The sequence below is a fragment of the Piliocolobus tephrosceles genome, chromosome 8 (genome assembly GCF_002776525.5).
Source record: "Piliocolobus tephrosceles isolate RC106 chromosome 8, ASM277652v3, whole genome shotgun sequence".
NCBI lineage: Eukaryota > Metazoa > Chordata > Mammalia > Primates > Cercopithecidae > Piliocolobus > Piliocolobus tephrosceles.
This window is the reverse complement of record NC_045441.1, coordinates 51,531,501-51,548,923: the sequence shown is the minus strand read 5'-3', so window position 1 is coordinate 51,548,923 and position 17,423 is coordinate 51,531,501. Positions and strand designations below refer to the sequence as shown.

General features: G+C 44.4%; 1 protein-coding gene across 1 annotated transcript in view; it reads left to right on the top strand.

Moving 5' to 3' along the window:
• Positions 1-17,423, top strand: part of CHN2 (chimerin 2) — a 313,595-nt gene that overhangs the window by 196,130 nt on the left and 100,042 nt on the right. Inside the window, exon 6 of the mRNA XM_023225955.2 lies at positions 2,150-2,435. Coding sequence (XP_023081723.1) covers positions 2,150-2,435 — 286 coding nt within the window. The remainder of the gene's footprint in view (positions 1-2,149; positions 2,436-17,423) is intronic.

Here is a 17,423-nt window from a genome sequence, read left to right as displayed (position 1 = left end):
AAGTGCCTCCCACCTTAGCCTCCTGAGTAGCTGAGACCACAGGCACACACCACCATGACTGACTAATTTTTTTTCTTTCTTTTTTTTTTTTTTTTTTTTTTGTAGAGAAGGGGGTCTCACCATGTTGCCTGGGTTGGTCTTGAACTCCTGGGCTCAAGCCATCTGCCTGTCTCAGCCTCCCAAAGTCCTGGGATTACAGTCATCAGCCACTGCATCTGGTCTCCTTTTACCTTTTTTTTTTTTTTTTTTGAGACAGAGTCTTGCCCTGTCACCCAAGCTGGAGTGCAGTGGCGCGGTCTTGGTTCACTACAAGCTCCGCCTCCTGGGTTCACACCATTCTCCTCCCTCAGCCTCCCGAGTAGCTGGGACTACATGTGCCTGCCACTACGCCTGGCTAGTTTTTTATATTTTTAGTAGAGACGGGGTTTCACCGTGTTAGCCAGGATGGTCTCGAGCCTCGGCCTCCCAAAGTGCTGGGATTACAGGCATGAGCCACCACGCCCGGCCTCCTTTTACCATTTTTAAGTAAAATTCAGTGGCATTAAGTACATTCTCAATGTTGTGCAAACATCTCCATATCCATTTCCAGAACTTTCTCATCATCCCAAACAGAAACCCGCTACCATAAACAATTACCCTCCCTACTCCTTACTTGGTATCTTCACTTATTTCTGAAGTACCAGTAGTCTTATCAGAAGTTGTATACATTTCCTCAGTCACAGATGCTATCAGTAGGTGTGGACACTGGGACTCTGAGTATGGACACACAGTAAACTGGAGAACCATCTGGAAAGCTAGTGTTTCTACAGCCGCTTCTGCCTGCACCATCTAGCTGGCCGAGGCCGCAGCGTCTCTGCCTCAGCTCCCAGCAGCCCATGTTGAAGGAAGGGCTCCTTCACCTGGCCTTGTACGTGCAGACCTCACAAGACCTGCATTTGCTCATGGGGTTCTCTCAGGGATCACCTTGTTGATCCCAGGAACCTGTTGTGAGGGCAGTCATGACCCTTCAGGCCAACGAGCCAGTAGAACAGGCTCTACTGAGCCTTTACCACAAAATCACAACTATTAAACATCACAACACAGGAAAGACAGCACATTTATGGCACTTTTCAAACCTTGATCAAATGTTTTCTGTCGTTTGATCCTCGCCGCAGCGCTATACGTTTTGGGGAAGGTATCCAATTTCAGAACTGAATTGTCTGTCAAAAGTTTGTTTGTGAACTATTCGGAATTGGAAAACCCTCTCTCCACAGAGGGAATGGTGTCCGTGGAAGCCCTTCCGAGGCCCACAATGGTGTGTTCCATGCACCGTCTCCCTATTATGGCTGTGCAGTGACGCTTTCCAAGTTGCAATATGTCTACAACATATCTTAAATAATGTAATTATGAGGATGAACTTAAAAAGCTCTTGTATCACACGCTCTAGGTGTGCAAAATACTTTCCTATCTTCCCCGCACTTCAGTAGCAGATGCTGGCAGTTCTAGTGGGGAGTCAAATAGGGGCTATAGATGGAAGGCCAGGGCTCAGAGAGGAGGGAACCTATAGATTAGATTGTGGGGATGCTGGCAATGGCTCCAGCAGGGAGTTTAGCACACCTTATTGCTTCCCTTCTGTTGCACCAACTAGGGTGGAAGGCATGGGGTGCTCTGCTGGAGATGGTAAAGATGCGATAATAAAGGGGCATCAGGACGAGGGGCAGGACATCCCTTGCAGAGTAATTGCCAGGTATAGAGGAGAGCTGGTTCCCATTAAGTAAGTCTGTAAGTAACATAGTTGTAAATCAGGCATTACCCTCTGACTTTTACAAATGAGAAGGATACTGACAATGACCTTAGTGATTTCTAGGATCAAACGACTCCATGTGACGGCCTGGGGTTAAGCCCCACCTCTGCCTTGTTCCAGGCATATAAACTCAAGCAGGAACCGCCATCTCTTCAAGTGTCAGTTGCCTTTGCGGGAAAACAGGCATAACCGTTACACCATCTCAAAGGGTCTCTATGATCATTAGGGGAAAAAAAAATCACATCAAGTGCTTAGCCCTATGCCTGGGCTACACTAAGTATCCAAAAAACATTAGTTGCTGTTATTATCATTCCACACTGTGCTTATTTCTAACGTGGTTGTAATCCCTCATTCTGTCATGGGCAGGTTTGGAAATCAGACCTTAAACTACAGGCTCTTCCACGACGGGAAACACTTTGTGGGCGAGAAGAGGTTTGAGTCGATTCACGATCTGGTGACAGATGGCTTGATAACACTGTACATAGAAACAAAAGCTGCCGAGTACATTTCAAAAATGACAACTAACCCCATCTACGAACACATTGGATATGCCACCCTACTCAGAGAAAAAGTATCCAGAAAGCTGAGCAAGTCTAAAAACGAACCAAGAAAAACAAACGTCACACATGAAGAACACACAACGGTGGACAAGGTGAGCTGTGTGTGATGGAAACAGCCCCTCTCGTTTTAGTCCATGCCGAGTCAACAGGCGGGTTAACTGTAGGTGTGATTTGCTGGAATGTTGAAGGAGAGCCACCCCCACCCAAAGAAGTCTAGAATGTTAGTGCCAAAGGGACCTTAGAAATCTAGTTCAGGCCGGGCGTGGCGGCTCATGCCTGTAATCCCAGCACCTTGGGAGGTGGAGGCGGGCAGATCACGAGGTCAGGAGATCGAGACCATCCTGGCTAACATGGTGAAACCCCGTCTCTACTAAAAATACAAAAAATTAGCCGGGCGTGGTGGCGGGCGCCTGTAGTCCCAGCTACTCGGGAGGCTGAGACAGGAGAATGGCGTGAACCCGGGAAGCAGAGCTTGCAGTGAATGAGATTGCGCTACTGCACACCAGCCTGGGCGTCAAGAGCGAGACTCCGTCTCAAAATAAAAATAAAAAAATAAAAAATCTTCTAGCCCAGGCCCCTCATTTTACAGATGAAGCCCAGAAATGTTTGATGATTTGTTCAAATTCATACAGTCAGACCTAGGACTTCTACCAAGTCATTTGTGGGTTTATTTGGAGTTTGAAGGAAAAAAAAAAAAAAAAAAAAAAAACCTCCATTAGCATGTTATGATGAAATACGGTTTCAGTTGCCATTTGAGGTGTCACTGGCTCCATCTGTAGTTCCATCCAGCCTGCCAAATACGTGGTATTTGTATTTGCTTCTCTTGGGACTGGGTGATTGCCCATGATCCACAGGTCAGGTCTCTTGAAGGTGGTCTTACTTAGATAACAGGTTTCACTGACAGATACGGGAGCATTTCACTGACAGATATGGGAACGTGGCTATCTCTAGGAAGCTTAGAAAGACAGGCTGTCCTTTGCCCCAGACAAAGTTATTATGCCTCACCAAGGATTAAAAAACTCCTAAGTGGGCACATATGCAGGCGGGGGTGGATTGTGGCAGGAGGACTCCTAAGTGGGCACATATGCAGGCGGGGGTGGATTGTGGCAGGAGGACTCTTAAGTGGGCACATATGCAAGCAGGGGTGGATTGTGGCAGGAGGTGGCCGGGGAGATCTGATTTTCCTCTCCAGTAAGTTACTGTGTGTTTGAAAGGCACCACCAGAGTTTGCTAGCAGATTTTTGGGATGTGCCCCTTGAGGGACCATCTGCTTTGCCTGGTCCTATCCGTTTCCCACTGAAGGAAAGTGATAGCCAGGCATGCCAGTCAGCCCCTACAGAGTCGGTGCTGAGCCCAGCTTCTCAGGCACACTAGGGCTGGGACAGATAGAAAGAAGCCGATAGGAGGTACAGCCCCGCTACACTGTTCCTTCCAGTGGTCGCTAATCCTCGGTAAACCGGAACGGGCCTCCTGTCATCCAGTGTCAATGGGAAGCAAAGGAGCCTCGGGCTGACGGACTTGGGACTGGCATTGGCAGAGGGGCTTCATCAGAAAGCCCTGAGAGGGAGGAGGGCAGGGTGGCACCGTGGTCCCGTTGGCGCAGACAGGGATGATCTCAGTTGATTTGCTGATTGAGCTTCAGATCCTAGGAGAACCTTCCACAGAATCACATCAGTGCAGCAGCTGGGCCCGTGAAAATATAATTTGCCATTTTCTTTTTATAACCCAGTGTCTCCAAAGCACCTGTTTATTATTTTCCAAATAATTGCTTTGGGAAATTGTGTGGTTTCTGATTGTTTACATGTTAACAAAAGAGAGAGAGGACTTGAGTCCCAACTTGCAGTTTGTTCTAGTCCAGACAAAAGCCATTCCTTAGTCTGTTTGCAAAATTTCTTCCAAAGTAATTTAGAATAGAAGATACGAAAGCCGACCTTCCCAGCCATGACAAATCAGAAGATGAATTGTAAAATAAAACTCTGAAGCAGTGTTTATATTTCTGAATCAGAGAGCAAAGCCACCAAAAAGGCAATCTGTTACAAACTACAGGATGCACACTCGAACATCTCAAGGAAAAGGAGAGCAGGAGGAGTGTCTCTTCTGTGTTAGGGCTGAGTTGAGATCCTGGATATTGAAAGTGATATTTCTAGATTCTTGTCCTCCCCTGAGAGGGAAGTTTGGTCAAGAGAAACTGATATTTCTGGACAATATTCCTATCAGGAAACTTATAACCCAAAATATGCCCTCTTGTGCAGATATTTTTGTATTTATTTGTCAAAAATAAATGGTGGAGGCAATTAGTAATCCAATTAATAATCACTTTGAATGAGCCACCCAGTATACACTTCCCTTTCTGGGAAATGGTAAATCAAGAAGATATTGCAGAAAGACACCCACACTCTCTGAGCAGTTTGATGGACAGGTGTCAGTGGTGTGGATTTTCTTGGACACGAATGATGTCATGTTTGCTTGTCCCAAGGGACACTGTGGACACTGGGCCTGGTCACTTGCTGGGGGCTACTCATTTTGTTAGTAGGTTTGTTAAGTTACTTGGTACAAATCCGTTTCTCTCTGCCCTATGTTGACAAGTGGAATTATTAAAAGTCTCAGCCTTGCCAGAGATTCTCTTTCCCTTAAGGGCAGGTCAGTGGCCCGTTGCCATGGAGTCAGTGACTAGAAAAGAGGGACCGTAAACTTGAATGGCTTCACTGAGAAGAGTGGGTGGGGGGAGGGTACCTGTTTGCTGTGGTAAGGACACGTCTTGAAGGTTTTAATGAGTGAAACGAGCAGGTTTCCTAAGATTTCTCAATTCCAGACACACCAGCATTTCAGTTTCCAGAGTACTTAAATTTCGTTTTCTCGTTTGTTTTATTGATCATTTCCAAATGAATCCAGAGAGATGATGTTACCTATGTATCCAAGAATACTAACACAGTGTTAATTGGCAAAAAGAGATTACCTACTCCATCAGATTTGAATGGCTTCCAGATTTCTCTCCAATCACGATTGTTAGCAGTAAACTTGATTTTAATAACTGTAGATGAGATGGAGAGGAAGGGAGGAAGCCAGAAGAAAAAAGTTGTGATGGTTAGCCAATAGTGATCCGTCTCCCCACTGATTCTTTATTTGGCTGGATTTAAAAACATTATGATGTATGTGGGCCACCGTTCGGTGCATTTAATTAAAATGGTCACGTCCAGTGTCATTTCTTCTATGAAACGCATTTCAGAACTTATTTCATAGATGGATTATCTACTGACCTTCACATACAGCACTGTAAGCAACAAAGGAATAACAGGAGATTTAACATGAGCTCAGACATTTAGTGTTAAACACATTGCACGTATGCGAACTAATTTCCCGTTTTATCCCTCAGAACCACTTTGCCAGGTCCATAGGGCAGGAATCACCCTCCCTATTTTATTGAAAGGCTCACAGTGGCAGGGTGAGGAATCAGACCCAGGCTTCCTGATTCCAGGCTCAAAGCTTCTTAAATCAACTGAGCAGATGTGCCTCGTTCTGTGCTCACTGCCCTTAGTGCTTTGAGCGAACACCCTTGGTTTTGGCCATCCTGAGGCAAGTGATGCTAAAAGTCACTCAGTATTTACATGATCTGTTTCTGAAAACAGATCATGCAAACAGAAAACTGCTATTACGAGCTATAATAACTAGTATTTTCTTATAACATATACCCTACAAATCCAATACATATGACAACAGTGTTTGTGATAATACCTTTTTATTCAATAAATATGGTTTGTCATATTAAATTGCATCTATGTTTTAGTGGGGAAAAAATCATCCATGCCCTCGATATAATAAAAGCACATTAAGAATATGTTATACCAGTTTATTCATTTCACTATTTGTTATAGCAGCAAAAATTAGAAAATGACCTCAATGTCCATCAATTTGAGATCGCTTAAATGAATTATGGTACATCCGTGTTAGGGAATATCACATAACCCCAGGAAAAGAATGAGAACCCTCATATGGGCTGATATGGAATGGGCACCTGGAATTGTTATATGGAAAAGGACCTGGCAGTGTGGTGTGTACAGTATGGTATTATTTGAGTAAAGTAGTAGAAAAAAAAATTTTATTGATTTTTTTTTTAAACTTTATTTTATTTTTTAAAGACAGGATCTCGCTTTATTGCCCAGGCTAGTCTCAAACTCGTGGGCTCAAGCGATCCTCCCATCTCAGCCTCCCAAGTAGCTGGGATTACAGGTATGAGCCACCGCATCCAGCCGAAAAAAGCTTTTGCATATATTTTTTTCGTGCAAAGTCATAAATATCCCTTGAAGGATGCAAGAGCCAGTATCACTGGTTGCCTTTGAAGGAGGGAAGTCCTCTTGCTTTCTTAGGGCAGGCACCGAAGCCCTCTTTGGTTTCTCCTTTCTTCCTGCAAAACCAAAGAGAGTTATGTTTTCTGGACTGAAGACCTTCCAACCTTACTGGGCTGTCCTCCTTTACAGATGAACTGTTTCAGCAGAGAACCTCTCCCCTCTCCTTTCCCACTCACATTTTTGTTTGTTTGGTTGGTTTTTCTTTCTAAATTATTTTCTTCCTTTCCAGCTGCCCATCTTTATATCCAAGCTGGTCCTTTCATTGGTTATTTCACTGTTTCCACCATGTGATCTGCTGGCCTGTCCCGGTGTCTTTGCCTAGGAATGATTCCCTACAATGTGCTTGAACAGAGGCCGTGGCCAGGCCAAGGAGTGAATGTGCAGCCCTTGCTTACCAGCAGAAGTCTTCGTACAAGGTTGAGACTGTCCTGAGTGGTTCTCCCCAGTGCCATGCTCGCATCTCACAGCTGGTGTCCCCATGGTGACTCTGTGCGCATCCGAGTGTTATTGTTGTTGCTGTAATTCTGGAAAAGCTCTTATTTGCTTTTTCTACAGGACAGAGTTCAAATTTCTCACAGGATATTTGCAGCCTGTCTAAGCCTGGGCCCCTTGGAGAAGCAGAGCCTGAGACTGGGGTTTGGTACAGATGGGGAATTTGGAAAGGCATCCCAGGGAGAGGAGGAGAAGCCGGGCAGGTAAATAGAGGAGGAGAGAGGCTGGCATATGCACGCTGTGGAGCTGGTCACCTTCTCAGGAGTCGGGTAGAGCTGCTCCTAAGAGGAATTGAAGTGGGAGTGTTTAAGGCATCACCTCCTGTCCCCTCTTGGTTGAGGGGTGCCTGTGAGCTGTTACATTCTCCCCAGTTCCAGGCCAGGCATGCTGGAGAGTTAGGTGGGTGCCACGGGCATCTCTGGCAGCCTGCGGAGTCCAGTGCAGCTGTCCTTTTCTACTATTGAATAGAACCTGCCACAGCCTCCCCTCTCCTCCCTGCTCTGGCGTGCTGCACACCACCTTTATGAGAGTTCAGCACCCTGTGTCCAACGTCATTGTTTTGATCAGTGGTTCTCAAAGCATGACCCTCGGGAACCAGCAGCATCAACATTACCTGAGAGGCTGGTTAGAAATGCACGTTCCCAGGAGCCACTGTGTGGGGGACTCTGGGGTGGCCCACGCCAATGTGTGTTTTAAGCCTCAGGCAGTTCCAATTCCCACCTGCATTTAAAAATCTATGGTTTCTATGTCTGTCTCTTTCCCCAGAGGTAGATCAGTGGAAGGCAGAGGCTACTCCTCAGCCTGCTTCCTCATTCTAATGCCTCACACCTCACTCGGTGAAACAAGCGCTGATTGAATGAAAAATGGATGGGTAACTTTTAAAATGTAACACATTGCCCCAAGTTCACCCTAAGGATCAGTGTATCTCAAATTCACCAAGAGGGTGCTTCAGCATCTCCCGCACCTTCTCTCAGCACGTGCTCCTTCCTTTACTGGGCTAAGATCTGGCCACCAACTCTTGTAGCATCAGGAGCAGCAGGAGTCTGAAGGAGCAGGGGAATCGTGGAGACCATGTCGTGCAACCATTCTGTTTTGCAGGACAAGAAACTGAGGCACCTGGCCCAATAGCATAGAAAGTATTTCAGTGACACCGAGGAGGCTTGGATAGAAAAGGATGCTTTTTAGCAGCTGTCTTAGAGTTAAGATTCTTGAGGCCTTTTTTTGGATGGGACCCACAACTGTGCCATTGTAGAGGGGGTCTTGGTCCTAGGGGGTGCAGAGGCTTGGCCACTTCATTCAGGACAGTAGATTCAAACATGATGTTGCCCGTTGCCCTTCACCAAGCAGAGGTGTGTATTCATTTGCCAGAGAAGGAGCCTGAAAGCGTTGTGGAGCTGGAAAAGATCGCTTGCATTACAGGGTCTAAAGAACCTATAGATTTTCTCTGCAGGAGGTTCTTTGGAAATAACATGTAACTGACACACCCAGTCTTTTCTCGAAAGTCAAGGGTAAATGAAGATGAGCATAACTTAGCTATTGTAGTAGGTGACAGGTACCGTGATGACGCTGACCAGCCAACTTCCTGCCCTTCCACTCACAGTTATAAAATGGGGAGGGATAGGATGCAGTGAGAATTGATTTAACTTAGATTACATCCGCTCATGAAACTGGGTTTTACCAAGCATTGGTTTAAGCCAGAATTCCCTAATGATTTGGGATTTATCACTCAGTCTGAGCAACTGCTGATTTGGTTGGCTTGGTGGTTCTCAAACTGGCTGAAGGTTGGACTCACTCTGGGAGATTTTTTAAAAAATACCCATGGCTGGGCTTGGTGGCTCATGCCTGTAATCCCAGCACTTTGGGTGGCTGAGGCCGGGGGATCACTTGAGGTCAGGAGTTCAAGACCAGCCTGGCCAACATGGTGAAACCCCATCTCTACTAAAAATACAAAAAAAAAATTAGCCAGGCACTGTGGCACGTGCCTGAATCCCAGCTACTCTGCAGGCTGACGCAGGAGAATCACCCGAAGTCAGAAGGTGGAGGTTGTATTGAGCCCAGATCACACCACTGCACTCCAGCCTGGATGATGGAGTGAGACTCTTTCTCAAAAAAAAAAAATAAAATTAAAAATATATATTAAAAATGCCCATGTTTGGCCCCACCTGGCTATGGAATCAAAGTCTTCACTGGTGAAATGCACCTGTCCATCTTGTTTTGGCTCCGCAGGTGATTGTCAGATGCAGGGCTTGAGAACCTGGGTGAGATGGAAGGGGAGACAACAGAGTAAAGGTGATCAAACATTTTGGAGCATTTTCCTTCAAGGACACCTGTCCCACTTTTTCCCATGCCTCTTATATTCCTGAGGCCCTTTTATGTTGTAAATTAGACCCTAGCCTTCTTTCTCTACTTTTACACAACTCATGAAAAGTCCTCTGGGAAAACATTCTTCATGCAGTTAACTCTGGTGGTTACGGTTACCTGTGCTGGTTCAGCGTTTGGCTTTGCTCCCTTTCCATGGCCCCTTTCCAGAGATTATTGCCTGAAATATAAATGATGAGAAATAATTAACTGAAGTAGGATTAAAGAATTTAATGAAGGGGCAAGGAAAAGTTAGCCTGTCTCTTAGGAGTCAGGTAGTGGTTTCTTTGGGTGGATATTAGAAAGAATCTCTTTTTACCAGTTCCTCAATATCGGTGTTTTCAAAGAGGAACAGAAGAGGAAAGTCATCCTAATACATTCAGCGTGTGGAGGGATATGATGGGCCAAACGCCAAACCCCGCTTCCTTGTCCCCATCCAAAATCTCTCTAGGAAACAGCCAATTTAGAGACGCAGCCCCCGAGAAAGTGTTTTCTATGCAAATAGTGCCATCTTGTGGCTGAAAGGAGAGTTACATGCTGATGACACAGAGGACCAAACCGAACGTATGAAAATGTCCAAAACAAATTTTTCAGCAATGAACCCATTGAGTCATCCCACCTCCCTCAAGTTTTAAAGCACAGATAAGGCTGCACAGTGGCTTGGGGGTGTCTTCCTGTAGCCTGTGCTCCTTCTCTGCATAAGCATGTGGGCAGCTCAGTGGGCCTAGGACTTGTAAAAATCATCCCAGGAATCTAATTCTAGTCCAGAAGTGCTCAAACTTCTCGGCCTCAGAACCCCTTTGTACTCTTTAAAGTTACTGAGGACCCCAAAGAGCTTCTGTTTATGTGGGTTAAATCTTGATATTTACTGTATTAGAAAGTAAAATAGAAAAATAAAAAATATTTCTTAATTCTTTCAACATAATAGTAATAAACAAATGGTAATAAATGTGTTAGTATGAAGAACATATTTTCATGAAACATAATGCTGTTTTCCAAATAAAAAAGTGATGAGAATATTGGCATTGTTTTTATTGTAAATCTCTTTAATGTCTGGCTTAAAAGAAGACAGCTGGCTTCTCACATCTGCTCCTGTATTCAACCTGGGATATATTGTTTTGTTTGAAGTATAGGAAAAAGCTCCGGCCTCACACAGATGTGTAGTTGGGAAAAAGAGGAATGTTCTTATAGCCTTTTTAGGTAAATGTGGGCTTTAAAATATATGCTAGGCAACAGTTGAACAAGTGGTAGTTTCTTAAAGGTTAGTTGCAATGTCAGTCACAGAAGGCAATTAATGTAATAAAATCAGTTTTGACATCATGTATTCTCTGAAGGGATCCTGGGGATCCCTAAACATTGGTGGGCCACAGTTTGATGAAGAGCCCAGTTTTTCAAGATGTTTATATTTTTACATCTCCGGAGAGGTGTTTGAGAGGAATTATCCCATCACTTTTGTCACCTTTGACTGCAGGAGGTAAATGACGCTGTCACCTGGGACTGCTGTCCACTTATGGGGACTGTACAGGCTACGATGAGAAGGCATTCTTCTGGACCTGACCCACCGAGTGCCTGCCCTGAGCACAGCCTCAGAGCTCTTCCCAGTGGCTGTCACTAGGCGGTGGGGGGACAACAGGCTGAGTCTATATGAGTTTCAATTTTAGGGATCTCTCTGGGGTTGTTGAATGTTTTGAATTTTATCAAGGCTTTTTAATCATGGGACTTTTAAATAATTCATTCTGGAAGATAATTTTTATAATGTTTAAGTCAGGGTAGTCTCTTGTTTATATTTTAATTTGGCTTAATTGTAGGAACAGTGTTGGTAGATGTAGGGTGATTACTTTTATTTTTAAGGTGAAATTGATGGGCTGTTTTTGTCTTTTTAGTAATTATATGGTGGTTTTTGGCTGTGAATAAAATACTAATGTTTGTATATTAGTCTAGGTGGGATGATATGTTAAAAAGATAAGAGATAATAACTTGGATATATATTTACGGTTCTCTTGATTAAAGGGTTTTTTTAATTAAATAGATTTAAGGTGAGAAATGGAGAGTATATTTACATTACGTCTGTGGGTCATCTATTGGCACTTAGTTTTTTAGTTGGTAAGTGTTGAAGTAGAGACTCTTATTTGAGGAATCTTAGCCCCTCACCTAAATTGGGTATTTTGTTGAGTATGGAATGTTGAGATTATACTTGACTTTTTAAATTTGTTTTTTTTTTTTTTAATTAGGGGAGTTTGTCTCTTTTGTATTTTTGTTTTTGAAGAAACTGGAAGGAAAAAGCTATAGGAGTTGAAGAAAAAGTTGAAGGACAGAGTTCTTATTTTACACCTTTGTAAGGGGAGAAAAAATTGAAAGTAGTGAGACAAAGTAAAAGTTGAAATTTTGATTTATAAATTTGAGAAGTTTTTAAAGAATGACTGCCACATATAATGCTCTAGTTATTTAAAATATCATCTAAAACTTTAAAAACACAGACTTTCCTCCTCAATTCCCTAAATCTACCTCTTACTCCCTAGCCACATTAAAAATTCCCCATTTCTAGTTTTTATTAAAACAAATTTTTAAAATCTACCTTCCTACCTTCTCACTTTAATCAAATCAAATAAACCTTTCTCTATCTCCAAACACCTGTGTATCACTATTTAACATCATCTACACACCAAGTACACAAGCCTAAATTTAGACTTCAACACAAGCTTAGGGCCTGTGTCATTGGGAAACAGTTTTGCAGGTGTAGTTCTGATATATATGGCGAATGAGGAGCCGCCGACTGGGTCTCATTCTCTTCCCTGTACAGAGGAAATACCAGAGCTCAAAGCTCAAAGCAACATTGAACCAGGAGGGTTGGAAGGAGGACACACAATTTTAGCAGAGCTCATTATTTTCCTTCTTTGGCCTTATCCTGGGTGTCACCCACTTTCTTACCTCTCCTGGGCTTCTCCAGCTACCATCTTTGTGTCTATTTCATCAGGATGTGGCATCTCCCCATTCCACCCCCACAGTGAGTGGCTGTCATTTTTGCCACCCAGAGCCACCTTAGTTTAGGAGCTTCTGGTGGAGTCACATCTGCCCACTAATCCCAGAGGTGGATTTCTGATTCAAGGCCACGTGGAAGGACCCCATGTACCTGGCTAGGGTGGTTGGTTCAAGGGTGGCCATGTGGTCAAGTCAGAGCCAGGGGAACACAACAGACTTTTACTGTGAGTTCCAGGAACCAGGCCTTTCACCCTCTTTCTGCTTGGCTCAATTAGACAAGAAGTAGAGCCTGGGCTGCTGAAACCTTCCCGCCACCCCATAGAGCCTGAGAATGGAGCCTAGAGAAGGTAGAGCCTGGAGATGGGGAGAGAGAAGCTGAGTCCTGAGGCCAGATCTGAGCCTCTCGCAGAGCTGCCCTTCGGCCCGCCTCTGTCTCTGGATGTTCCAGTTCGGCTGGCAGCTCATTCCTGCCTTGCCTTTGAGCTTGGGTAAGTGGATGTTGGTGCTGCATTTAAGTTGGCAGCTGCCACCATCCCCAGAAGAACTAGAACACACCCGTCAGCTCCCCGCCACCTTCTGCTGTCCTTCATTCCCACTCACCTTACTTGTCACCATTATCGAGAAAGCTTAGCTATTCAAGTTCAGGTTCATTTTAATTTTAATCCAATAATCCATACTACCCTTCTTTAAAATGGTGGTGTTAAATCAGAAAAAGGGGACCTCTAGTGTTTACTGAATGGGTAGGAATGTAGCATCTTGGTTACCAGGCAGACATGGGAAATAACCCAGAAGCCGCTGCTGGAATACAGCTGTCATCCTTTACCTCCTGGCTCCAAAACATATATATACACACACACATATATATATATATATATATATACACACACATATATATATAGACCTCTTATAGTTAAATGCATTTCAGTAAGATTAAGGCACTCTGCTAAAGAGTCTTCTCCTTTTTTTTTTTTTTTTTTAATTTCAGACAGAGTCTCCCTCTGTCACCAGGCTGGACTGCAGTGGCACGATCTCGGCTCACTGCAACTTTCACCTCCAGGGTTCAAGTGATTCTCCTGCCTCAGCCTCCCAAGCAGCTGAGACTACAGGCTCACACCACCACACCCAGCTAATTTTTGTATTTTTAGTAGAGACGGGGTTTCACCATGTTGGCCAGAATGGTCTCGATCTCTTGACCTCATGATTCACCCTCCTCGGCTTCTTGAAGTGCTGGGATTACAGGTGTGAGCCACCGTGCCCAGCCACTAAAAAGTCTTAATGAACTCTGGTAAACCAGATTCTTAGCAACTTGTGATATTTCTAGGAAACTTTTTTAACAGAATAGCATGAAACATGACCCCTTTTGCGGCCTTGGATGTGGCCACAAGAGCCCTCTGTTGGAAGGGGGACCCCTCAGATCTTTGGTACAACAGATGAACAGCTGGGAACCTGCAGATTCTGAAAAAGGAAAGGTCAAACTTCCACTTGTAGTCTCTCAGAATTAAAGGCTTGGCCTATAAGAATTTGTAGGGGTGGGTGGGTGAGGTCCTGGATCAACTGTGGGAAGGGGAAGGATTTTGTTCCCTGAATAATTCCCATTGTCGTTAATGGCAGTGAAACTGTCAGGGCTACACTGGTTTGTTTTCATGGCCTCTGGACCAGGTTGCAGAACTAGCATTACTCATTTTTCAATAAAAAAATGTCTGGCCGGGTCTTATGATGGTAGTTTATAAATGTCCCTGTTGGTTTTCTCTCTCCTTATGCACAATCACTTTGAAGTTTCGGCAAAGTTAATATTTCACTTTGTTCCTAAGTCCCCATTTATGAACTTAATGAAGTCCAAGTATCAGAAGAGAAAGTTAAAGTTTACACATGCAATTTTGATTGTTCTCAAGTGACTCAGTGGTTTAAAAAATTATTTAAAAAGTCAAATCACTGTCGTTTGCAAGAGACACTTTAATACCCAAGTTGAGGATAAGAAGTAAGACACAGAACTGTGGGCTATGCATGTCCCAACACACCTTTAACAGAGTAAAAGCAGTTATATTTTACCACAGTACATATAAATTCCATGTAAAACAATTCATGATATAAGGGACTTTTATTATGTTTAATCCCAAATGATTTTAGGAAAGTTACAGTTATTCCCCTCAGAAAGTCTAAGCATATCATTGTTTTTAATCTATCATAAACTACATTATTTCATTCTGCTTCATGACAACCCTTAACTTTATCGTTCCTCCTCTTCCAACAAAGAAACAAGAAATCCGGGGCTTAGGACAGCCAGGCGACCTGCCTAGGGTCATAGAACTTGTGACTTGCAGGTCATTTCACGAACACCCAGTTGCTAGAAGGTGGCTTGTCTGACTTTGAACAGGCTGTACTTCCCACCGGACCACACTGACAAAGTGAGCAGATTTGCTGTGTGTCTAATTTTAAAGCTTCTAAACAAAGCGTTATATTAGGAATTATTTTCTTCTTCCCAGTATCGGTACTCAGTGTCCCTGCGCTTGACTCTAATCACCTTCTGCTCTGGGCTGATTTGTTCTTATAAAGAAATAGGTGTGGCTGAGGGAATTCCTCAAGAAGAGACGTGTTCGTTACACACATGCCTGCCTCTGTGGTTTCTAAGAGAACAATCTCTGTGTGCATTTTTAGCCTTGAGCTGTATGAATTTGAAAAGGATTGAGCTATTGCTCTGTAAAGCTCTGTATACCTTTACTGTATCTCAAGGTGATGAGTCTGAAAGGCGAGTCTTCAGACACAAGCATGCGTCTCACTTCTTCCAATCATGATGGAGCCCGTTGAGATGAGAGGAAACTGAGGCTGATGTTACCCTCCTGAAAGTTAGGAAGTGATGCCTGACCCAGCTGTCTCTCAGCGTAGCTTTGAAACACCACTGAACTTTGGGATTGTAAAATGATATACATGGAAATTTTAATGCATTGGATTTTTTTTCCCCTCCAGTAAGTTCAGTGTAAGTCAACCTGCTCACAAGGAAAGGAAAGGAAGAAGCGCTAGCACGCACGGGGTATCGACTACATGCCAGGTGCTATAGGAGTGGCTTTCAGTTTGTCACCTCCTTCCATCCTCACAACAGCTCTGAGAGTTGGGAATTGGTGCGGTGGAAGTAACTTCTTCATGACCACCCAGTGGGCAGGGGAGCTGCCGCCAGCTGTCCTGGCTTGAAGGAAAGCCTCTTCAAGAGCTCCTGGTCACCTGAGATTGACCAGCCTCCCGACCCCAGTGTGGCATGCAAGGCCTTTTCGGACCCTGTTCTCGTCACCCTGTCACCCAACACACACATGCACACATCACTTCACCTCAGCTGCTCCCTCTCCCTAGCTGTGTCCAAGAGACCTGGCAAAGCAGAGCAATTCAAGTCTTCTGAGCCCAACAGCCAGTGTAATGCCTCTCAGGCTTTACACAGCATCTTCAGGCTTTACACAGCATCTTCAGGCTTTACACAGCATCTTCCAGTTCTTTGCAATGTCCCTCCCCCTTGTCTCCCCCAGGCTCCTGTCCTGACTTGGGGAGCTCCTACCGTGCTTTGTGGACCAATCCCGGGCATGTCCTTCCCTGCAGTCTTCCCTAACCTACACAAGCCTGCCTTGGTTATACCTTCAGTTGGCTGCTTCTCTGTAGCTTAGATACAGTTCTCATTGCACTGAGCACACCCCACGGGTGGGTTCATTCATTGATTCATTCATGCTTAACTATTAATAATTAATAATAATTAAATATTCATTGAGCCCCTAATCTGTGCCAAACACAATGCTGGCCAATTGCACTTACAACGATAAGAAAGAAGTGGACTCTTTCCACTTGGGCTTGCTAAGGCACAGAACATGAACACGGAGCGAGAGGTCCACCTGACTGGCACCTGGGGAGTCAGACATCAAAGAATGAAGCCATAGAAGAAAGCCGATGCTGGAGATGGAGAATGTGTTAAACCGAGAGCTTCATTCTGGAGAGGTTCAGGTGGGGAGTTCCCACCTTGGTTTTCTGTGCTGGTACATTTCTGTTTCTTTTTGTTCTATGCTCTTTTGAGTGGAGTTTCTGTTTCCTGTAGCCAGAAGAGCCCTAATGGAGTCCTAAAAAAAACGAAAACAAAACAGGCCATGCCTGGCAGAGAAGGCCCTTCTAAGGAAGGGAGCAGTTGGAGCAGTTGGGCCAGCCTCAGGGCACGGCTGGTAGAGGGGAAGGCTCCGAGGAGGGAGATGGCCAGGTTGGAGAGGGGAGGCTGGAGATGGGCAGGCTTGGGAAGGGCCACGTAAAGTAGTCTCCAGCGCGTGGACCTTATGCCCAAATGGCTTAAGGAGCTGCCTGCAGTGTGATTTTTAGAAGGATACATTGGTGGCAGGGTAGAGGATGAGCTGGAGACAGAGACTGGGGCTCTGGGACATCAATGCAGTAACATTGAGGCATCTGCATTTTTGCTTTCAAAACCCGTTGCTGTAGGCAAATTTTTAAAAGCCCGCCTTTTCCATTTTTAAATGATGACACTATTACCAAAGCTAATTATTGTTTTAGACTTGTAAATTTTGAAGGCCTAAGTTAGTTAAATTGGTTTTTGGAAGTTTTGCCGGGTTTGGGGAGAAGAGTGGGAGGAAGCAGAAAACCCATTATTCCACCCGGGTGGATAAATGGGCCCCACAGAGCTGCGCTAACCTACAGGGCTTCTGTGTTCAAGACACAACCTTCTATTCTGCAAAGCCCTCTGCCATTTTCCTTAAACATGCACTTGGAATAAGTGTTTGATGAATGAATTAATGTGTTTGCATTCTTTCTTTATTCTGCCTCCTACCTGCAAAGACCGAACTGTCATATATGCCTTTCTTAGAAAAGCTATGGACTTTAAATATTATCTGCGTTGAATTTGATCATAAAACAAAAAATACTCATTAA